The 24,775-nt window shown below is 34.4% G+C and overlaps 1 protein-coding gene across 1 annotated transcript in view; it reads left to right on the forward strand.

Annotated features, from left to right (window-relative positions):
- Window positions 1–24,403, forward strand: part of LOC100920521 (cytochrome P450 7B1) — a 245,382-nt gene extending 220,979 nt beyond the window's left edge. Inside the window, exons 5-6 of the mRNA XM_012541284.3 lie at window positions 13,600–13,775; window positions 23,337–24,403. Coding sequence (XP_012396738.1) covers window positions 13,600–13,775; window positions 23,337–23,624 — 464 coding nt within the window. The 3' untranslated portion in view covers window positions 23,625–24,403. The remainder of the gene's footprint in view (window positions 1–13,599; window positions 13,776–23,336) is intronic.
- Window positions 24,404–24,775: the final 372 nt, after the last annotated feature.

Here is a 24,775-nt window from a genome sequence, read left to right on the forward strand (position 1 = left end):
TCTATAAAGTATGAATTAGAGAAAAGACAGAATAAAACAACTATTCTATTATTGACAGGTTTAGAAGGGAAAATAAATTCTGTTTTGAAAATACTTAGTATAGAATACTATGGAACATATAGAAATCATGATCTAGCAATCTAGCAATCAAGGAGTTGATGGTTAATAGTTTGAGCTCATAAAAAGAGGTTGTTGTTTGTTTGTCATTTCAGTCATGTTCAATTCTTGATGACTCCATTTGAGATTTTTTTAAAATAAAGATACTGGAATGATTTGCTATTTCCTTTTCCAGCTCATTTCATAGATTGGTTAATGAGAGTGAGAAATGAGAAGAGATAATGTAATTTAATGGATTATTTAACTTTGGTAAAAATGGCTTCATTTGAAGTAGGGATTTGAAAGTCAGTGAGCAACAGATTAGACAATGAGTAGGGTGGTGAAGAAGTTGGTGTAGCAAGTCTAAACAAGCCTGTTTGCTAATATAACTTGAAAGAAAAGAAGTAAGCAATGTTAATTTGAGGGGATGGCAGAGTCTTATGGAGGTGCCATGGAGGGAGAGACATCCAAAGTAAAATTTAAAGGATATGGAGAATCCTCAGAAGTAGACTAGGGAATGAAATATTCCAGAAACTTTTAGCAAATCAGTGATAACAGAAACATATTCATATGTATTTAAATAGTCCAGTTGAGCCAGAGAATATATGGAGAGGAGTAATAGAAGATTAGATTAGAAAAATAGGTTATATCCAAATTGTTGAGGCCAGAATACTAACTTAATACATATAAGCTTTATTTGACAGGTGTTACAGAATCATTAAAGGATTTTTAAAAGGCACTTGATGTCAGATGATCAGAATTCTTCATTGGGAAGATTAATTTAGTTATGGTATGAATAGCATAATGGCATAGTAGATAGAAAGCTGATTTTTAAGTTAGGAAGAGTTGGCTGTACCTCCTTCCCCAGGCACATACTGACTGTACATTTTCTTCACAGAGAAGTTCTTCATCAAAGAAATCATAGAAAAGACCATAAGACCATAAGAAATGGAGAAAGTAAGAAAGAGGTTTAGAGAGTAAAAAAGCTATTGAAATAGGTCAATTAAGAATAGTGAGGTTCTGAATTTGAATGGTGGAAAGGATAGATTCAAGATATATAGATAGAATTAAAAAATTTGGCAAATGAGTGCAAAGAAGAAACCAGAAATGGTTTGAAGTTTTAAGCATGGACTAACTAAGGGAATTATGGCATTATTAAGAGAAATTAAAAAGTTAAAAAAGAAACATTTGGGGAAGTAAAAATGTAAAGATTATAGTTTTTTAAAAACTTAACAGATAGTGATGTCTAGCAGGTAGCTAGAGAAGTCAAATTTAAAAGTATAAATTTGGCAAGTCTATTACTAAAAGATGGAAATTTAAGTCATGGAAATAAATGAGATAATCAAGGAAGATTGTTGCAGCAAGACAGTGCAAAGAGAAGGAAATAAGCATATATGAAATGCTAATTTGGGGCTTGTAACTGTGTTAAGCACTTTAAAAATACTATCTCATTTAATCCTAATAACCACTCTGTGAGGAAAGTGCCATTAGGATCTCTTTATATAGTTGACCAACTTGAAGCAGAAAGAAATTAAGGGACTTGCCTAGAATCATATAGCAAGTAAGTGTCTGAAACCAAATTTGAACTCTGTTCTTCCTGCCTACAATGCCCAGAACTCTGTCCATTGAGCTACCTACCTCCCTTTTCTCTGCTGCAAGAGGGAATAGAAAAAGGTCAAAGACCAATAGCAAGGAATATTTATTTTTTAAGAGTTAGAAGGAGAAAGAAGAGCTAAAGGGTGCAACAGAGTGATGAAGGTTAAAAGAAAAAATATGTTTTGTTAACCACACCAGAACCAGTTTCTAACCTATGGATGGCTGGAATCAAACAAAACAGACCAAAAACAGGAGAATCAGGAATCCAACAGACGTTTAATTTCAAAGTGAGGAAAACACTTGCAAGTAGAAGTTCTCCTGAGAATGAGGATTTATGGTTTATGGCAGGGGTAAAGTTTTTATGCATGAAAACCACAGAAAGTAGGTTCATGCCACAGTCATTCTTAGGTAATGAGTAAATAGTTCCCATGATTGGCATTTGGGAGGGATAATTCAGCCTCTTAGGTCCTGTGGAAACATTCTCTAAGTTATTAGAATTTGTGAGACTTGTGATTGTCTCAAGTCTTAACAGTTATTGACCTTGTGATTCTTCATTAGGGTACAATGCTAGAATTAGAATGTTGGGAACAATAATGAAGTACCTGGTTCAGTTCACTTAGTATGCCAGGAGATTTGATTGATTACTTCTTGCTGCAACAGTACCATGGGAAATAGAAATCAAAGCCATACAAAATTATATGATTTTGCTAGAGGGTGAGATCATCCAGAGAGTGAACACAAGGAATTGTTATGCTAAACTCAGGACATAGCTTGCTTGCTGTGCCTTAGCTTTGAAAAACAACATGTTTCCTAATATCTTGACATTTCCCTCTTTGGGCCTAAGGGACTTAGTCTAAAAGAACCTACTCTTATGGCCAATAAAAGAGAGACAGTTATAAGTCAAGATGCTACAAGAGGCCAGTCAGGCTAGAACAAGATGTTGTCCAGGGTTTAGTTCCTTAAGGGGATCTATCAGAGAGATATGTCTCAAGTATCATTGTTAACTATTGTTTGCTTGCAGGCAGAAAAGAGAGGGGGGTTAAGAATGGAGAAAATACTAACAGGTGCTTGAATCAGGGCCTTTATAATTGGGAACCTAACAAAAGGGAAAAGGGAAACAAATCTGGACATTGTACTCATTTCTTGTTTAAAATCCTGAGATAGCTGTTTCATCTGGATGTTGCTACTTTTGGGTCTATACTAAATACCAAATACTAAATCCTGAAGTCCCTGGAAGATTCTGACTCAGAGCACTGTCCTGTTCCTGTCCCCAGCAGGGGCTTTCTTCAGGTAATCCAGAGGTATACACCCATTGTTTGATGGAATTCACTTGTAAATCTGTCTGGTTCTGGTATTTTTTCCTTAGGAAGCTAATCTATGCACTGTTCTCCCTATTTTGAAAAAATGGAAAAAGTAATTTCACTTTTTTTATTGTTATCAATACAATTTATTATAAAAATCCTTAATAACATTTTTGAGAATTTATTACCAAAATACATAGAAAGCATGTAGTAAATTTTGTAGCAAATTCAAGTAAAATGTAGTAAATTTTAGAAGCCATCATATATATACATATATAACATATATAGTTCTAAAAGAAAAAAAAGTCTAATTCTCTTGCTTTTCTCAAAATTTACTGTTCCATTTAATTAGGAAACTTTTTACATTACATCATTATTCAATTTCCTTGTCTTATTTTTCCCCTTTAGGAGAGTATCATTCCTGTATTGTATTTTGACCACAAATATAGGATAAAAGAGAAAGATGTTCATACTTACATTCTATTGTAGTAAGTCAGAGATATTCCAGTATCAATAGATTATTATTGTTTTTTTTTTTTTTGGCTGAGGCAATTGGGGTTAAGTGACTTGCTCAGGGTCACATAGCTAGTAAGAAGTAAGTATCTGAGTTCACATTTGAACTCAGGTCTTCCTGACTTCAGAATTGGTGCTCTATCCACTGCACCATCTAGCTGCCCCATCAATAGATTATTTAATAGACTTAATATTGTACTCGCAAAGTGATTTGATTATAAAAATTTACTATGAGAGGAAAAAGGACATAGTTATAACAGTATCATGTATCATAACTGTGGGTGCCATATTCCTTAGCTCTCTTTGATTCTAGGAATGAATCATATCTGACAGTCAATCACATAATCACTGTGTATCAAAAGCAAAGGTCAAGATTAACCAGGTGGAAATTTTCCTTTTTCAGAAAGGAAATAACAATGGAAAATAGAATCAGGAGAATCCTTACTAAATCATATCCAAAGTCATCCCCCAAACTTTTTCCAGGCACAGGTATCCACATTTCACTCTTTTTTTTTTTCTACTCATGGCTTCTTGACAATTCAGATAACTATCCAAGTAATCAAAGCTCAAAACAATAGTAAATTACAATCCCTGGAATTTTTGCCTTAAATAGCAAAATATCACTAACCACAACTTAGGGTTTGGTATCATTTTTGAAAATTTCATTTATCCTTTACTTATAAATGAAAACTACCCATATTCTGGGGCTTTAGACATATAGCAAATACTGATAGTTGGTTCATCATTAATATGTTGAAACTACATTTTTAAATCATTCTACATACTTTCATAACAGTTAAGAATTTTCAAATTAAAATTTGCTATAATAGTAAATATTATCTGTTTATTACAAATATACCCCATTAACAATTTGATAGTTTTCAAACATCCATTTTTATCATATCTTTTTAAAAGCCCTATTCATGTGTGACAGCATCATGATTAAAAAATTATTTTATCTAATAACATTTCTGTTACAATGGTCTCTCAAAATTCACCATATAAAGAAATTTAGAAATATAGTAATAACACAAATAATAAACTTCGGGTGATGTTTATTGCATTTCCAAATTATCACATGTAAAAATCACTGATCTTAATACCTTTGAACTTTAAAAAAAAACCTTCTGAAAATGAATGGTAGATACCATTATTATGGGCCAAACAGAAATAATATAATTTGCCTAAGATTAACCAGCTAAAAAGTTTCTGCAACCAGAACGGAGAAGGGTGGACTCAACAAGGGCAGAGACAGGCTACTTGTATTGTCTTGCTATGTGCTGCCAGGTACACCAGGTCCTTCCCATTGGTGGTAGTTCCTGGTGGCAGGGCAAAGTGAATGCTGGCTAAGGAGAACTTCTCATCTGAGAATTGCAGTTTTGGAGCCTACTATTTCTGGGATTGAAATCAATTAAAGGTGCAAGGGCAGGGTAGACTGGCTATACTTCACTTGAGTGTTACCCCCAAGATTGCCTAAAGGGGCAGGCTGTGCATTGCCTAGAGGCATAGAGCTGTATGGGCCATAGTCAGTGGGGTTCTGATGCAGGTGTTCCCCCTCCCTCCACCAGGTAGTGAAGCCAGGTCGGCTGTGGAGCTTAGAATCACATGGTTAAAGGGTCAGAATATGATTCAAAATAAAACACCTTTATTAGGAATTTGATCTGGGATAAGAGGGGTTAACAGAGAGAGAAGGTCTTTGACTTGGGGTACTTAGAGGGGACTGCTGATTTAAATTATCTTTCAAGGAAGAATTAACAAGAAGTTGCCTATTTATACTTAATTTTTTTTCTTTCTTCATTATAAGATTATTTATAAACTAGTTGCCTTCCTTCATTGCTCTAGAACAATGAAGCTATTAATCTTGCTATTTACTTTTAAAACATTTATAAAAAGCCTTATGTTTTTCCTTAAAACAAATGATTTATAATGATACTCCAAAACTTGCTAGTTTATATAACAAAACAAAATGGGTTCCTGGAATTACCTCAAAGTCTCAGGAATTTTTTCCTTCAATCTTAAAATCATTAATTTTCAAACCTTCAGAATCTGCTAAGATATTTTTAGTAGTTCTATAAATGTTGATTTTGCGACTTTTTTCTCTAATCCCAACCTAGCTTTTTTTGCGTGTGAGGCAATTGGGGTTAAATGATTTGTCCAAGATCACACAGCTAAGAATTGTCTGAGACTGAATTTGAACTCAGGTACTCCTAACTTCAGAGCTCGTGCTCTATCTACTTGCACTATCTAATAATAGGACCTAGCTCATTTTACAATGGCGCAGACATAGGAAAAAAAAAACAGAACTGATTCAGGGGAGCCACACAGGTCCCCAATGCATATATAATTGCAAATGTAACAATAAAAACCAAAGGCATGTAGAAAAGCCAGTAAACAAGAGATGTAATTAGGAAAAAAATATCCATACTAGAGTGATCTGGGATAAAATGAGTCAAAGGAGGGACCCTTGAGTTTTTCTCGCAAAGAACTGCAAATTGAGCCATGGGATTGGAGCTAGGATAGGAAAGGGTATTGGACTCAACTCACCAGATGAGGAGGGATTGGGCTATGGAGAAATCTCTAATGCCACCTAATCTATTCCCACTGATACCTGAAAGTCCACTTGGCCCAGTTCTGTTCAGTCTTACTTATGGCACCAATTTAGATGTCAGCTGAACTGGAACCAGTCTCTAATTTGTGGATGGCTGGAGCCAAACAAAGAAGGCTGGAAATGGGAGAGGCAGTAATCAAACAGAAGTTTAATTTCAAAGTAAGAAAAATTCTTTTAAGTCTTCTTAAGAAAGAGGGCTTATGGCTTATGGTAGGGATAAGATTTTAATGCATGAAAAAAGCCATAAAAGGCACAACCACACAACAATCATTCTTAGGTATTGATTAAACAATTCCCATGTTTGGTATTTTGGAGGACAGTACAGGTTCTTGGGTACTATGGGAATAGTCTCTAAATTATTAGAATAGTTGAGACTTGTGATTGTCTTAGGTCTTAAGCACCATTGAGCTTTGTGATTGTTCTGTGGGGTACAAAACCAGAGTTAGCATTTTGGGAGCAGGAGTGAAGTACTTGATTCAGTTCACTTAACATGTCAGAAGATTTGAATGATCGTTTTCTGCTACAATATGTTGGCTACAGTACCAGCTTATCTGAGATCACATAGAAAATAGGGATCAAAGCAATACAAAATTATGTGATTTTACCAAAGGGTGAGGTTATCCAGAGGGTGAATACAAAGAATTGTTATTCCAAGCTTAGGGTATAGCTTGCTTGCTAGGCCTTAGCTCTGAAAAACAACATGTCTTCTAATGTCTTGACAATTTATAGCCATAAATAATGCTTCTTAATGTTGAGTACCAATAGTATAAATTTAGAGGCAAAGGCAGAACTAAAGACATGAAGATAGTTGTCTAGAATTTTGTTTCTTTGTTCATGACTGAAGGTATATAGAAGTGGATAATGTGAAGGAAACATATTAGCAGTAGTAGTTCAAAAGGTAAATAGTATTTTTGCTTCTATATTTTGCATATAAGAATAGAGAACTGTTTCTTTATATCTATATATAGATAAAGATATATTGGGAAAGTAAGGACGAGAGAAGTAGAAATTATCTTTAGCTTTCAGAAATCATCTTGGAGCATGTTGAGGAGCCTAAAACATGAACTCATGAGTGCAAATGCTATCTTTTACAAAAAGCCTTTCCTGATATTCCCATTGTCCATCTAAATAGGAAGTCAAATACATGAAGAACACATATTGCCAAGATTTCTGGATTTAGTAAGACCTGAGTTCAAATCTAATCTCATACCCTTTCAACCTGTATGATTTTGGACAAGTCATTTGACCTCTATCTGCCTCAGTTTCCTTTTCTGTAAAATGAGGATAATTATAGGACTGTTTTTCCAGGGTTGTTAATACAATAACATGGGATAAAATATAAAGTTCACCTGAATTTTTTTTTATTTATTCTTTACATGTTTTATACTGAATTATCTAAATAAATGCTGTTTCTTTCCCAATTGGATACTTATATACTTACTCCTTGAAAGCAGGAAAGCTTTGTTTGGTGGTTGTCACATAGTAGGCAGTTAATAAATACTTGTTTGATTTAATTAAATTGAATTTGAACATTAGAGCTTATTATAGTGCCTGCCCTGAGTCAGGGCACAACCTAAGTTCTTGTTTAATTGAATTTATTTGAATATCAAGCTCTGGGCCTTTGTCTTCAACATTAGAAGCACAATTGTTTTTTCCTTGTGTGAAGATTTGCCATTATTATAGAAGAATGAGTTTATCATGGTGCAAATCATTCATATAGATATTACTGGTATTAGGGTTTACATGAACAGGATTCCAGCTAACATCACACAGTCTTTTGATGTCAATTAAAGTTCCCTGTATAGTCTGAATCTTTAAAGCATGTGTAAGTGCTTCAGTATGGAGATGATAATGAGAATTGCAATGCTTTCTGAAATGCTATTAGACATCACAATGTAGAAATATTTATCTTTGAATTTTTAAAAGGGGACTAAGACTTTACCCCATTCCCTGAGTGTGGATTTCAACTTACATAAATATTTAAATCAATCTATGATTTCATTGCTTCTAGTATTCCTTCCAATTATATAAATTGTACCTCATTTATGTATGGCTACCTAATATCACTCTTATCCTTGTCTTTCTAAAATTTTATGATAGGGAATGCATCCAACCTGCCAAGGGGTTTTCTTCTCTTTCACTTGACATTAAGGGGCTAAAAAGGAAGCATTTTGCCTATCATTCCTTATTCTTGCCACATAACTAATTCATCTTCTCTTCATAACTCCCTGATGACATTTTTGATCTGTTTTTCTTAAGAGTTCTTCATTGAGATATGTATATGTTACATCTTCCTCACATTCATCTTACTCCTTTCATTGTTCACTGTGTAACACTCATTTCTAGTTATTTAGAAGCACTTTCATCCATGTTTTACTGCCATAATCAACATCAGTAGAAAGTAAGTCCTGAAAAGATGAACCATTACTTTTTATTGGAAGTTTGATATGAGTAAAAGAGACTACAGTTTTTTGAAACCAATCTTACTTCCTCTCCTTTTCAACTCTGATTCCTAGTCAGCATGCATCTATACTGTCTGTCATAGACCGCGCACAGGTGCGCACACACACACACACACACCTGAATGTGTTCTATAGCGTGTCTACCTAAATGCATGTTAATAGCATTTATAGAACTCTAAGCTTTATAAAACATTTTATGTTTTATTTCATTTTGTTGCACTAACAACCCTGGAAGGAAACTCCTACAATTATCATTTTATAGAAGAGGAAATCGAGGCAGATAGAGTCAAGTGACTTGTCTAAGCCACACAGGTTGTAAGGGTGTGAGGCTGGATTGGAATGCAGTTCTCACTAAATCCAGAAATCTTGATGGTATGCATTCTTCATGCATTTGGTATTTCCTATATAGATGGCCAAATTCCTTTGAGTCATTACAAATCTCTCTTGAGGAGATTTTGCAATGTATTGGAGCTTGATGCAGTCAGAACAATCCTATGCACCAAGAGGAACATCTAGAGGACTTCAATATCTACAAACCTCTCAGAAGTTGAGGAAGTTCTTCCAGCACATTGAGTAGATCCTCATGGCAAACTATTGGAAGGGCAATGACTAGAGTCACACAGGATCAGGAGTATGAGGGGTTTCAATTGGCATCATTAGCTATAATTCCCACATGAGATTACAAATCCATTTGATTAGTCAAATAAGTCATCTGAGCCAAGGAATAATAAATATTGGTATAACTGCAGACTTTGCATATAGCAGACACTCAATAAATATTTATTGAATGAAAGAATAAAGAAATGATCAGCTTAGCATCCTATATTTCAATTAATCTAATGCTTTGAATAAAAGCATTAGACACAGGTCTTTGCTTGTGGCCTCCACAATACCTACCTAACATATACTTCATGTAGGATGAAATAAATTTTAAGTAATTACAAAGCAAATTCAAAATTTGAAATCCATCAAATGTATTCAAATATTGGACTAATTTTTAAATTATTTGATTAAATTCCATGCTGTTCTACTCACCTATTCACACAGAAAAATAGCAGAGAACTTATTTCCTACTTTGTCACTCACAACTTAAGATATATAATGGAGACACATATTTGTCCAATAAATTAGAAATGTTTTCACATATTGATTCCATCTCCATCATATCACATTACTTCACCTCTGTCTTCTAAACCTTCATGTAGCACGGAATTATGACAACATTGCTGATGTTTCCCCTTCTACCATCTTTCACTCCATAGTCTATATCCATTGGTATTCATAGTGGAAGAGATTGTGCAAAGATCTATACCAATCATTAAAGATTACCATGTCACAGCATATCATGTCACAGTAAAGATAATTACATATAAATAATGTGACATAAGTGGGCAAAGTGTGAAACTTAGAAATTATTAGTCTGGGTTTAAATCTCTGAAACCCATCCCAAACACATACTGGTTATGTGACACTGAGCCTCTTAGAGCCTCAGTTTTATCCTCTGTAAAATGAGGCTAATAATATTTATGTTGTACACCAAACAGGGTTGTTCTAAGGAAAGTGCTTTGAAATCCTTAATTGGCTATAGAAATGTGGGTTCTTATTTATATGTCACCCTAGCCTATATCTTGGGGTATCACAAGTTGCAGCAAATTAAATTCATGTCAGTTTTTGCAGCCTAATTTTTGAAACTTTTCAGTGTAAAAGTGATATGAGCACCCAGAAAAGCTCTCTTGCTCCACTACATTACCAAGGGTCTTAGAAGACATAACTGCTCAGAAAACAGCTTTATGTTCACAGAGATCAAATGAAAGAGCTATTTTCTGTCTATGTGAAAACAGAAATAGAGAATCAGAATGGTGAAAGAGATAGGGCTTGGAAGAGAAATCTGTTTTCTGTGATGTCTGGTCAGTCTTGCTCATCTGAAAGCATAGACATCCTCCCTCTAATCATCATCATGGCTATTGTTGGCACACTGTGATGTGTAGTGTAAATGATCAAAATATTTGCATACTTGATAGCAATTTTTCCTCCAATCCACTCTAATAATTATAGTACCCCATTACCTGCTAAATGTTAGTATAAATTAGCAATCTATTATGCACAATAAGTTTTGCAAAACATTTAAAGATTGAGATTGTGTTTAATTAAAATCAACTTACATATGAAAGCCAAATGAAATAATGATTCCCAATGACCTTTTATTATCTACAGTCCCTGTCTGAGCTGGATGATTGACAGCTTGTTGTTTGGCTACCATGTTGTATTTCAGCTGACAAGACTTTTCATTTTAACTCAATTTCCCTGCCTATCACAAGCTGGTGGCAGGCCAGGCTCAAGTCACCCAGTTTTGCCTCAGCAGCTTGCTCTATTTCTCATTAGTACGCATTTATTCAGTGGAAATTGGAAGACAAATGCTTGAAGGCATGCGAACTAAGTATAGCAAATTAGGTTTAAAGACTGAATATTTATAAGTATATTGAAACAGGGTTTCTTTTTAAAAAAAATTTAGAGTGAATTGAGAACTAAGTGCTAGCTTTGGTATAAAAGAAGTGAAGATAGAAGTAGGAGGATTCTAAGAATAACAATACTACGAGCTTTCTCTTTACATTTTGGAAATCTGTAAAAAAATAAAAAAAAAATAAAAAAAACCCTCTCTGACAACACCTTATCAAAAAGCAACCTGTCTTCTCCATGATATGGAGCTTATACAAGGAAGTTTAGCACCTCATGTGTAAGAAGGAGGGAAAAATGAGGGTCATGTTCATTTGCTGCTTGGTTATCCCTTGGTATGCTTTAAATTGCCTTGTTTGTTCGGCACTAGCACAGAAACAGATGTTGCTTTACCGTGCTGGATAATTTACTGTTCCTCATGGTGCCGAATAGAAGTCCTCTCGAGCTGCCCAGCTGGTCTGTCAGTAGCTCTGGCTGATGTCTGCCGAACTATGACAACTGCAAGTAGATGCTGCAGCTTTTATTGGGCACTTGTCATTCTTTCAACTTAGCACTTTCCCCACACACATATACAGCGGCTTTCTGGAAAAAGAATTCTGTGTGTGTGTGTGTCTTACATCGCAGGCACACAGAAACTCCATTCTCCTTTGTTGATCATAATGTGACTCATTACTTTTGTCATCTAATGATTATCAGCATGATTGCTCAGAGCGAGAGCCAAACTCGCCTTCTACACATAACTGGTACTGGAAGGTAAGACAGATTTGTCATTTACGATCTGACCACTAAGCCACACTTTGTGCTCCATTATTGTGATTAACTTCTGCATAAGATATGCTTGCCCAATTGTCATTTGTGATATTACAATGGGCCCAGACTGTCATGCTTCCTGGGAGCAAGTCAGCCAATAGGCTCTGACTGTGTTATTCAGGTTGTTAAATGTGAACCTGCCATCTCACAGAAGACACTCCAGGATCTTTTTGCTTTTCTTCTTCTTCCACTCTCCTTACTGGACTTGTTGGGGGAACATATGTCAGCTACCATTTCCCAACAACAGGCTAAAATGGTATTATGCCCCTTACAGGGTTTTTCAAGGAAGTTGACAGCATTCGATTGGGACTAAGCATTGCTTTTGTACCCTGGAAAGTTTGGTTGCCAGTGCTGCCAGTTGAAATCTATCATGTCAGGTGCCTTGTGGCTATCTGCAGTTGAGTCCATGTTCTGGAACCAAAGTTGTTGTATTTATGTGTGTGAGTGTGTGTTTTTTCCTGGCTTCCTCATCAACAAGCCGATTTGACTCTGCCTGATTATAGTAACAAAGGCAGTCTAAAAGAATATGCACAACCTCATTGTACGTCACATTGAATCACTATCCTGGCCACACAGAGCTGACCGCAGCTTCATTTCTTTAGACAAATACACGCTTAAGGAAAAACCTCCTGTGACAAAACATTCAAGCCTTCCCCCCCTTTTTTATTATGCAAGCTGGACACAGATTTAATTTTTAGTGAAACCAACTTTGTTATCTTTTATGCAGACATGACTCTGCTGTCAAATACCCATCTTTAATAATGTAACTTGTGAGTACTGTGGTTACAAAGCCTTGCTAACTGGTCACAAACAGAGATTGTGTGTGTGCATGCATATGTTTTATTGTAAACTATAAACACAGCCACTTATCATTTGGTGAGAAGTAAACTATTTGGAGCTGTTTTTGCATTGATGAATAGAAGGAATCAGGTTTTATATTCTAGACCCCATCCCATACATGCTGGAGGAAAAATAGTCAGTTTTGATTATGAAGAGAAAGATGCAGACCTAGACAGGAGCTACATCCTGATATGCATGCTATCAGAATGATTTATGCAAATTATGCATATTATTCCCAAAGGAATTCCTCCTCAAACTGCCAGGATAAATTGCCGGAAATTAGCCATAAAATCTGTCGTGCTAGGAGCAAAAGGTGAAGGCCACTGGGAAAGCAAGGACGTTCAGCTTCTGGAGTCTTCCAAGACATGATAGAGCCTGATTATTTTATCTAGGTCCTGAGAATGATATGGTTTCTCTTATTTCCCCAACAAATACTGAATCACAGTTAATTTATCATTAAAATAAGGAGATTTATGCTATTAGGGGCCTCAGTTTTTCTTTTTCAGTTAATCTAGCTTTGAAATATATTAGTAGTTTTCAAAAAGATGACACAAACTTTCATTAAGATGCATTGCTTCCCCAGAAGTTTGAATGACTAGTGTTCCAAATAAAGAACTGCTTAGAGCTTCTAAAATTCTTTCCAACTAACTGGTAATGTCAGGTATATTACTCCCGGTTTTATCAAAGTATAAGGGACCATGACATCTAAAATGTCCCTTTTGTTTTCTTGCTTTCCTAGTCCTTACTGGTTTCCATTAATTTCTTCCCTTTGGTCCCTAGAAGGTATGTGCAAGAAAACATTTTGGATTTTTCCCCCCAATTGATTCTTTAGACAGATAATCTATGGGTAGCTGGGTAGTACTTCTAAGAAACATTCATAATTTAATAACTAATTGTTGTTGATTTTTTATTACTACAGAAAGTATAATTAATGAGTCCTTTCGAATGACCTCAATTTCTTCCAATGTACGTTATAGTGAAGAGGATATCACCCTAAATTTAGGAAATGAAGACGTCAATTTACGAAAAGGAGATATCATCATCATTTACCCACCATTCCTCCACTATGACCCAGAAATTTTTGAACAGCCTGAGGTAAATATTCAATTGATGCATGCTACTTGATTTTTAACTTCCTAGTTCATTGCCTTTTAATAGGAATTTTGTTAATATCCTGTTATTCCTACAAACAAAAAAGTCTTCCCACTTCATGTTGTATTTTCTAGGTCATAGGATTATAGATGTAGAGCTGGAAGAAACCTTAGAGATCATCTAGTCTAATCCTTTCTTTTTCCAGATGAACAACTAAGGCCCTGAGAAGTGAACATATTTGGAATAGGCACACACATAGTAGTAAGTGGTACAACTCTGATTTGAATCCACATCTTCTGATACAAATCTAGTCCTTTTTTCACTCTGCCACGTTGAGATAATTAAGTTCTAAAACTAGTGTTCTTTTCAAAGAAAATGACCATTATATTTTGATTTGCATAAATATTGTGATAAATTATAGGCTTTGTTTGGTAGGAGATCATTAGAAAGAAGTGTAAGAATTAGATGAAGAATTATACAAACTTAGAAACTTATAGAAGAGGGATTAAAAAAAATGGAGGGCAATCAGGGCTAAGTGACTTGCCCAAGGTTACAAAGCTAATAAGTTTCCAAGCTGGATTTTAACTCAGGTGAACAGGAATTTATTATTATATAATGTAAGCTTCAGTTTACATTAAAGACATATTCAGTGTCTTTAAAGCAGGGTAGTCTCTTCTAAATGCTACCATTAGCATGGTTTCCTTTGTATCAGAAGCTTTTTGTTTTTTTCTTTGGTTTTGTTTTGTTTTTACCTGTTATCATAGGGATTTGCCCTTTCTTGGTCAATTAATATGGTATTGTGAACTTGTGTCTGTAAAACTGTTGCTTTGACTCTAAGCTCTGAGTATAATTCTGTCATCTCCTTGTATTTTTTTCTGAAGCTAGAGTTAATGAATATCAAAGACTGGAAATTAATCCGCCCTGGCTCATCCTTTAATACAACCTCTGAAGTTCATCACCTGCATGCAAATTGAATATGGTCCTATTCTTCCCTAGCTTTGAGAGAAGAGATGTTATGTCAGTGGTCTCTTTAGTGAAATGCAATTTCTGAAAGATAGATTTCTATGCCCTTATATACAAGTTCATGGCAGGATCATTTTCAGATAAGCCATCTAAAGAGTCAGATATTTGTGGATCTGACTGGATTAGAATATAGTTTAATTTATAAAGTTAAGGTTGGGGTGAATCATCAGAAAAGAGGATAATTTATATTTGTGAAAGCATTTGGAAAAATCTCCAAGGTGCTGTACCTCTGTTCAGTAGTGTCATTATTATCATTATCCTCACTCTCACTTTAAGAAAAGTACCCTGTTAGGCCTGTAAAAATGGTATCTGGGGATTTATTTCTTGTGTAACACTGAGCATAATCACAACCTTTCTGGACCTTATTTTCCTCATTTGTAGAATAGGATGATAATATATTACCTTTTAAGAAGAAATTTTATGAGAAAAATGCTTCATAAAATTATATATTTTGAATTATTATTGTTGTTGTTATACACTCAGCTTGAAGAAGGTTGTTGTGGATGAGCCTCCATTATGCCCAGCTAATATATACTTCAACCAGTTGCAAGGGAGTTGGAGACTGCAATATTCCCAATTGAAGAATAGTCAGTTGCTAATAACAGTATTTGCATTCATAGCCAGAGCTTCTGCATTGTAAATACTGAATGGGGAATGGATCTTGTTCTCATTAAATCTGATAGATTCCAAGAATCAAACTCAAAGTTCTATCAAACTCCTACCCCTAAAAATCCAACATGGCCATCCTTTGTTGTTGAGTTATTTTTCAGTCATATCCAACTCTTCAAGATTATATTTAGGGTTTTCTTGATGGAAATATTAGGGTGGTTTGCCATTTTCTTCTTCAATTCATTTTATAGATGAGAAAACTGAGGTAAACAGGGTTAAGTGACTTACCTAAGGTCACAGCTACTAAGTGTTAATTGTCTGAGGCCTGATTTTAACTCAAGTCTTCCTGGTTTCGTGACCAGTGCTCTATACTCTGAGCCATCTAGCTCTTCCTGAGAGCAGATTTTTTATCAGAAAGTTGAGGAGTCAGCTGAACTCCAGGCTCAGCACTCTATGCATTGTACCACCTTTCTGCCCCTATCCTATCAATCTTTTAACTAATTTATAAATTTGATTCCTACTTTTTAATCTACATCATTATTTTGTTTGTCACATAGTGTTTATTAAATGCTTTTCATTTATTCAGTCTTATAATGCGTTCTCACAACTTAAAAAGAAGAGAATAGTGTGATATAAGAATAGGCTTAAATAAAGTTTTTGACCCTTTATATTAAGTCTATGCCATCACAGACTCCAAAATCTTACTATCTCTAAATCATTGGCTTTAAAACATAGCCAAGGCATCTCTACTCCACTTATTAACTGTTTAATCCTGATCAAATCACTTAATCTCTTTTGAATCTCAGTTTCTTCATCTATAAAATGTGAAATAATAACTCACTTATTATATACTTTGTAGAGTTATGTGGAAAGTGCTTTATAACTCTTAAAGTGCTTTATAAGATAATATATAGAGCTAATATGTTAGATCATACTTTAGATTTGTATATAACCAAGAAATAGTATGATTGCCATAGAATTTTAGAAAACTTAAAAAAACTGAGGTTCTGAATTGTCATTTTTTAATTTCTTCCCCAAAATATTGTTCTAAAGAGTCCCAGAAAAAGTCTTATATAACAGTTCCATACTTTCCAAAACATGGTGATAAATTTTAATAAATATCACTTATAATAGTCTAATAACTAACAGTCTTTTTGGTACTTTTAAAAGACCTTCCTTGCTCCATCCCCCAAAGAAAAGAAGAAATAAAAAAAATTTAAAGAAAGAAAAAGAATCCCTTCTCAGAAAGAAAACCTAGATCCTTAGATAGTTCCTGAACAAATGTAACAACTTCAGACCCTTAGCATCAAAGGCTGGAATCCCATTTCTTTTCTTTTCCTAAGGGGGATGAGGAGGCTCTGTATATGTATCCACAAATACCAAGTGTTAGAACAAACTGTTCCTGGATCAACATGGGGAAGCCTAATTTCTGCCATCTCCTTTTTTCAATTAGGGGTCCTGTTAGCTTTGACCCACATCAACAAGTCAGGTTTAATAGTGAGCTAACATAAAAGAAAAAGAAAACCCAAACATCCTAACTCAAAAAGAAAATCCAATTCTACAGAGAATATGGTTTCTCTGGACACTACCCACAGCAATTAAAGAGTTAGAGCAGCTGCAAATTACTCTGAACCCACAATTAACTAGCAAGGTTCCCAGACCAAATTTTTTTCTCTCCTCAGATTTCTTGGGGTAACCCAGAGGCATTTGAGGGTTGTTTCTCTAGTACTATCACTCAGAAGCCCTTATTTAGTATGTTCTCTAAATACTATTTCCCCAAGTAATATCATCCTACTATGTAATTAATTGACTAATTGATTTCTTCTGAATATTGGTTAACCAATTAAAAACTGACAAAGGAATATTTACTAAGAAGATAGAGCAAGAAATTAAAAAGCAAAACCTATCCACATTGCAGGGAAAGCACTCCCTTTCTATAAAATTATTTGATCTGTAGTGAAATGGGTTCAGAATTACAGTGATTACTACAAAACATTCCCCATAACAAGCTTGATTCTGGCTGTGGCATAGTCATTGAGTAAGTTGCTCTGTTGCTTATAAGATACAACATTTTGGCTGCTAGTTTGATTTCCTTTGAAGATGGGTCAGGCAGATCACCAATTTAAAAATCTTCCATCCTCAACATCTTGCCCAGATGCATTTTGATCACACTGTCTATATATACAATCTTCAATAATTCTCTAGAGTCCTCATAAGGAATAAGCATTTTCTTTTTACTTCCTTCTCTTAGTGCCATAAAGGAAGGATTCTACAAATAACCAACTCTGCACAGGTCTTATATAGTCTACATGTGCAGTAAATTTTAAACACTCTCCTTCCCCAAATACAGAGTTATTATGCGGATTCAGCAAAGAAAATTTTACAAAATGTATCTGGTTATTACTTCCTTAGTACTTAATTGAGATCTTCTTTATACTTAAAATGGTCTTCTCTGACTCAAAGACAATAAAGGAAAAAATTGTTAAAGTCAAAGAGAATCCAGCTTTGTCTTTTTGAGGTTTTAGGGTTTTTTTTGTACTTTAGAGTCATTTCAGACTCTTTATGGCTTCATTTGGAGTTTTCTTGGCAAAGATCCTGGAGTGATTTGCCATTTCCTTCTCCAGCTCATTTGACAGAAGAGAAAACTAAAGCAAACAGAGTTAACTTAGTGATTTGCCCAGGGTCACACAGCTAGTAATTGTCTGAGGCTAGATTTGAACTTAGGAAAATGAGTCTTCCTGACTCCATACCAGACCCTTTATCTACTTCACTATCTAGCTGCCTTTAGCTGGGGCTCAGAGGAAATCAGGAAGTCAGTAGGAAGAACAGAGGAAGAACATTCCAGGAATGAAAAACAGCCAGAGAAAATGCCCAGAGTCAGGATATGGAGTGTCTTGTTCATAGAACAACCAGAGGACCAGTGTTATAGGATAGTAGTGAATACAAAAATATGACAAATATCAGCACATAAACATTCTGGTAAGCATGAGTCACAAAGAATTGGTTTGACTTGTAAGGAACAACAAGTTTTTGCTTGTTATATATAACCTTAAAATAAAGAAGAAAAATGCCAATTGTTGGTTATTATTGTTGTTTTCCTCTAGTACTTCCCCCTAACTGGTTAATCTGATAAAGACGATTCTAGGAGGAGAATCTTTCCATTAGATTCTTAGAAATACAGAGAGATCCATGTTTATCTCCAATGAACTCCTCCTGGAAAAAAAAAAAAGTTCGGTAATTACTCTCCCTTATAGGTACATATAGAAGAGAAAGAGCAAAGACATTATATAGTAATAAGAGAGTAACCTAATCATTAAAGTCCTAATACTGAAAATGCATTTCTCCACTTCATGGGGCACTCTTAAAATTGCCCTTAGGCATGGCATGGCTTTCATGACACACAGTGCCTTGCAGAACCTTGACTTTTGCCTTTTCCCAGAGTGGCTAGTTTGTCTTCCAGGGTCATCTCTGGTCATCCTGGATGACTATCTGGCCACTGGATCCATATGGCTCTGGAGGAAAAAGTAAGGCAGGTATCCTTGCAGAGTCCTCCCTCACTTAAATCCAATTCACCTATAAATCGTAGCATCACTTCCCAGATGTTATGGTCCTGTTCAAGAATGAAGGACAATATATCCTGATGCATACACTGTCTTTAGACATAACTATCCTGGGATGTTTCTAGAATACCAGTGAGAAATCCAAATTTTGTAATTTTTGAAGTTGACAGATTTCTCCTTGGGTGATTAGGATGAAGGATGAGAAAGAGATAAAAGATTGATCCTCTCCTTCTGTCTACCTCAGTCCCAAACTCTTCTACCTAGTGGCCCAAACATATGTGTGTGTGTGTCTGTGTGTGTGTGTATGTGTATTTTTGTGTATATGTTAGTAATTGATTCAAGAGGAATATTCTCACCTGATGAAGGTATCAGGACAGAGTAGCTTGTTAATCGGTAGATGTCCATCCTTAAATAATTAAACAAGATAGTCTCTCCCCTCCAAGAGTTTATATTCTAATAAGAGAAGATTGCATATATTGGGGCATTGTGTTTAGGGAAGCATATTTTAATGAGAGAGAATGGTGATTAGAGCTATAAGGCAAATAATGGACTTACCATTTACAGATAAAATTGTTGATTAAATTGCTATTCACATAGTTAACAGTTGGAATTGGAGGTTTAGGAGTGAGTAATGGTTGGGAAAGTGTCCCATCCTAAAAGAGAGAGGTATTTTTCCCTGAAGGATCAAAATAACTAGGAAAGTTTTGCTTTTCTTAGGTAGAAGAAGGATAATAAGAAAAGAAATGTTTCACCTGGATATTTGTAATACTAGAAGTTTGTAACTAAAGGAAAAAGATGAAAAATACACCCCTTCTATTAATAAATAAATAAATAATGAAAAATAAAATAAAAATAAATGTCATTTAAACATGACTAAGCTATGTCCTGAATGCTTGTATGACCTCAAAACCTTGAGGAAATATATACTTATTACTTAATTTATATTCCAAGACCTTGTTAGAAATCAAAGGATTATAACCTAACTATCCCAGGTACTTTTTGTGTGATGTTGAGCAAATCATTTTCCCTATATAAGTCTGTTTTCCTTACCTAAAATTTGAGGGAATTCAGCTAGCTGATCTGTTAGACCTTTCTGGCTCTAAAAGCTGTAATTCTAAAAAAAACAATTTTTTTATCTTTTGCTTTTAGTTTTACCAAAAGAATGCAATTTGTAAGAGTGAACATTTGTTCTTAGTTCTAATTGCTAAGGTCAGTTCAGATCTATCTCTCTCTTATACCTAGTACCATACAGTGGTAAATTCACAGATATGCAGAAGTTCTTAAAATCTAAGTTGGGACCTCAGGGGGGAAATAGTTCACAAAAAGTACATGTCCAATAGTATATAAGCATTTTGAGGGCAGGAATTGTTCTGGTTATTATGTCCCTGAGTGACTAACAAAGAGTAAGTGCTTAATAAACTTGAATTTATTATTGTTATTACATCATGAAAGTTTTAAAAAATTTGTGGGTTGGGATGGGGATAATTAATGATTTTTTCTTTGCAAATGAAAGCAAATATTTTAATAAAATATTCTGCTTTCAGAAGAAGTTTCTGGTTCTTCTCTGATCTATCATGGTTTTAAAAAACAAAAAACACATTGACAAAGCTTCACAAATTAAGTCTGGTTAGGCATTGATTCATTTTTTAAAAAATGCATTATCAACTAAAATCACAATTACTTTTCATAGCTCATTTCGCCTTTCTTTGACCAATTCATTTCAGAGGAAAAGTGGTAAAGTTTGGACTCTAAGATCCTGGACTTCAAATACTGATTTACTGTCCATGTGAACTAGGTCAAGTTATTAAATTCCTCTGGGTCTCAGTTTCCATAATTATAAAATGAGGGGATTGGAGTAGATAATCTTTAAACTTCCATTTAATTCAAATTTATGGTTCTGAAATTATGTGATAATGAAGCCTTAAAAAGTTGACACAGGATGGGAAAAAACTTAACTTTTTAAGATTTAAAAATGACTTTGAGGCTTCATTATTATAGAATTATAAGATCGTATGCACACATGTTGCGGTTTGGTCATTTTTCAGTTAAGTCCAGTTCTTCTCGATCCCACTTGGGATTTTCTTGTTATAGATACTAAAGTGGTTTGCCATTTCCTTCTTCAGCTCATTTTACAGATGCATATATACATGTATATATGTATGTGTGTGTATGTTTTCTTATAGAGATTCTGAGGAAGCACAATGATGGAGTACCATACTTTTTTGATTAAGTTTTGACAAGACCAAATTATGAATTTAATCAACCAGATACTGGTTTGCAAAAATGGTTCCTCTCATCAGATAAAAGTTATATTCAGGCAAGAAAAGAATGAAACCACTGTTTCAGGGGTTTAAAAAATATTTTATCTACAATAATGTTGTTGTTATTGTGTTTTTGTGTTTTTATGAGTTTTTCTTTTGTTTGTTTTTTGTTTGTTTGTTTGTTTTTACCAAAAGTTGCACTGGTATCTTTGATTTGCTTCTTTGCATTGACTTTATGTAGTTCATGTGGAAGTTGTGCACTGAGCAGGACTAATTCTAATGAGAGACCAAGTACAGGCTGTCCATTTTCATGCATATCACGTGTGCTAATTGAATAAATAGCTTAATTCACCATAGGCTGAAATAAGGTCACCCAGCCTTTTCTCAGAAACTCAAGTGCTATTTGAACCATCACATTTTGGCAGCAAAGAAAAATTAAAATGACAAGTCCAAGACTCAAGCTAAACTGTGCTCATAATATTTCTATTATTAATAATGTGACTTATGTGAAGCTGGATTTAAACATAGTTAACCCTAATAGGCTTTATTTCAATAAAATCTCTACAAGGAACACACACACACACAAGCATGCAGTTAATATTTTATTAATTAGAGCCTAGAACTGGAAGTGTCCTCCCTAGCTTCTTGCCCTTCTTTACTTGTCAGTGACTAAGTACTGTCCTAAGAATAATTTAACAGGCAATTTTCACTTACAAATAGACTATGTTCCAAAAGTCTGCTTATAAGTTGATTGTATGATATTTGAAAAGTATTTTCCTATAGAAACAATGTGATAAAGGATAGTTAGGTTCCCAATGTAGCTTACAAAAGCTTTTCTAATGATTAATATGATTAAAAGCTTATATTGATGAACTACAAATTGTTTTTTTTAAATACCAACTTTATGAGCTAGACAAGGTGAGTATTACTATTCCCATCTTTTAGATGACGAAACTGAGACTAGGAAAGATTGAGTGAGCATGCCCCAAAGTCAAGTGGATAATAAATGACAGAATCCAAGGTCAGGTTTTCAAGTTATCGTGCTGCCTCTTTTAGGAAGTACTATTAGTGGCTCTTAACTTAAGCCCCCTTTAAACTATAAACCCTGAGTAGGGAAATTACTGAAAGGAGGGGGAACATGATAGAGAATCCTTGTGTGGTTTTTTTGTGCTAGTATTGGAGATGAAGCCCAGGGATAGTGATAAGGCTGAGGGGGCTTATGTACAGTCTTCTATCAATCCATCTATTTTTATCTATCTGTCTGTCTATCTATCTAACTATCCTTCTGTCTGTCTATCTGTCTACCTAGTTGTCTATCAATTTGTCTCTGTCTATCTATCTATCTGTCTATCTATCTACCTATTATTCTTTAATTTAAACCTCTAGAGTTCAACAATTCCTGAATTCTTTTTGGTATATATATATGTATATGTATGTATGTATACATATATATGTATAAATATATACACAGTTACATTTACATTTACATGTACATATGTTTAGTGCATAGGGTAGACACCTATTTATAGATATAGATATGTATATCTATATACATCTTTGTGTGTGTGTATAATTCTTATTACTGTGTTAAGTACAGTTACCTGTATAGAATATATACAATGATATGGTCACAGGATGGCTCAATGCACACAATAAACTTGGAGTCAAGATAATCTGTGTTAGTTGTCAATTATCTCTATAACCTTGAGAAGGTCACTAACCTTTGTCAGTCACAGATTCTTCATCTTTGAAATATAGATAATAAGAGTCCTTATTTCTCAGGATTTCAAATGAAATGCAAAGTTGTTTGAAAACTTTAAGCACTATAGGAATGCTGACTGATAATTGGCAATAACAACATCAATAACAATAACAATCACACATGTTTCTTTTCTGTTTGGTGTGTGGAGACCATTTTGCTGCTAGTATTTGAGTTAACTGTATGGGAAGTTATGCTTTGCTTATAGTTACTCAAGTTTGATTTCTTGAAATGGATAGAAATTTTAGGAAAGATTATGGAATCAGAAAGAGAAATAAACAGACATTAAATTGAATGAAAAAACTTTTCACGTGACTTGACTAACTATGAAAATTTCAATTGTTGTTTATAGAAGTTTAAATTTGATCGTTTTGTAGAAGATGGCAAGAAGAAAACTACTTTTTTCAAAAGAGGAAAAGAGGTGCCATATTTCCTATTACCATTTGGATCTGGAATCAGCAAATGTCCTGGCCGATTCTTAGCAATGCTTGAGATGAAGCAGTTCCTGATTCTCTTGTTTATGTATTTTGATCTAGAATTAATTGAATTTAAACCTCTAGAGTTCAACAATTCCCGAATTCTTTTTGGTATACAATGTCCTGAATCAGATATTTCCTTTAGATATAAACTAAGATGTTAAAAAAAAGGGAGGAGAAAGAAAAAGATGTTTGCCCCAAAGTAACAATGTCTTCCCCCTCCCCTTTTGGTTTTTGTTTCTGGAAATTAAATTGTGTTTTTCTTCTTGTTTTTTTTAACACGCTTTCATATTAGGGGATGCTTTCTTCATTCCATAATGTCAAGACATCTGGTCGGTCCAGTTTAAAAAATATATATATTGTCCACTCTTAGAGCTGACATTATGATATCAAAACATCCTGATGAGTGTCTCCCTTTCTTAAGTAACTAAGCATGGTATGGTGTTTAGTGTATTAACCATAGTATATCTTTTAAGACTATATCTACAATATGATAATAGAAATTATAGTATTGAAAAATCCATGTATTCTGGACACCTATGGTTCTTAAAAACGAGTGTGACAGAATCTGTGACAGAGTTATGATTAGATTAGAGCAAATATATTATCTTTACTTTGCAGATTAAAACAAGCATATTAAAATGTAATTCTTTTACTCAATATTTAAAGTCCCCCATGAATGTTGATGGAAAATTGTGTCAGGTGTGGACACTATCAACAAGTAAAACAAATCAAATAAGAAAATATTTCATTTGTGATACTAGATGAAAATATCCTCTTTATATATAAAATCAATAATACTTTAATTGCCTGGGTATGTGTTCATTAAGTGGGTTCTGCAGAAGATTCAATGCTTCAATGTAATGGCAATATTTCATCATTTGAAAATGCACTTTATTGCTTTTTATTTGTTGTTACTGTTGTTTAGTCATAAACAGCTCTTTGTGACTCCATTTGGGATTGCTTTAACAAAGATACTAGAGTAGTTGGTCATTTCCTTCTCCAGATCATTTTGCAGATAAAAAAATTGAGCCAAACAAGGTTAAGTGATTTGCCCAGAGTCACACAGCTAGTTAAGTTTCTGACACCAGATTTGAACCTAGCTTTTCCTGACTCCAGAACTAACAATCCATCCACTATGCCACCTAGTTTCCCATTACTTTTTATACTATAGCTCAATAGAACAACCTTTATTTTTATATAAGATCATTTTGTTTAAGTGAGAGCCTGATCTTCTTTGATTGCATAGGTCAACATGGAGACAATGATTTCCTCAATGATTGTTCAGTACATTAGAAATAGTTTTATTGTTTGA

This window comes from Sarcophilus harrisii, chromosome 1 (assembly GCF_902635505.1).
Source record: "Sarcophilus harrisii chromosome 1, mSarHar1.11, whole genome shotgun sequence".
In the NCBI taxonomy this organism is placed as follows: domain Eukaryota; kingdom Metazoa; phylum Chordata; class Mammalia; order Dasyuromorphia; family Dasyuridae; genus Sarcophilus; species Sarcophilus harrisii.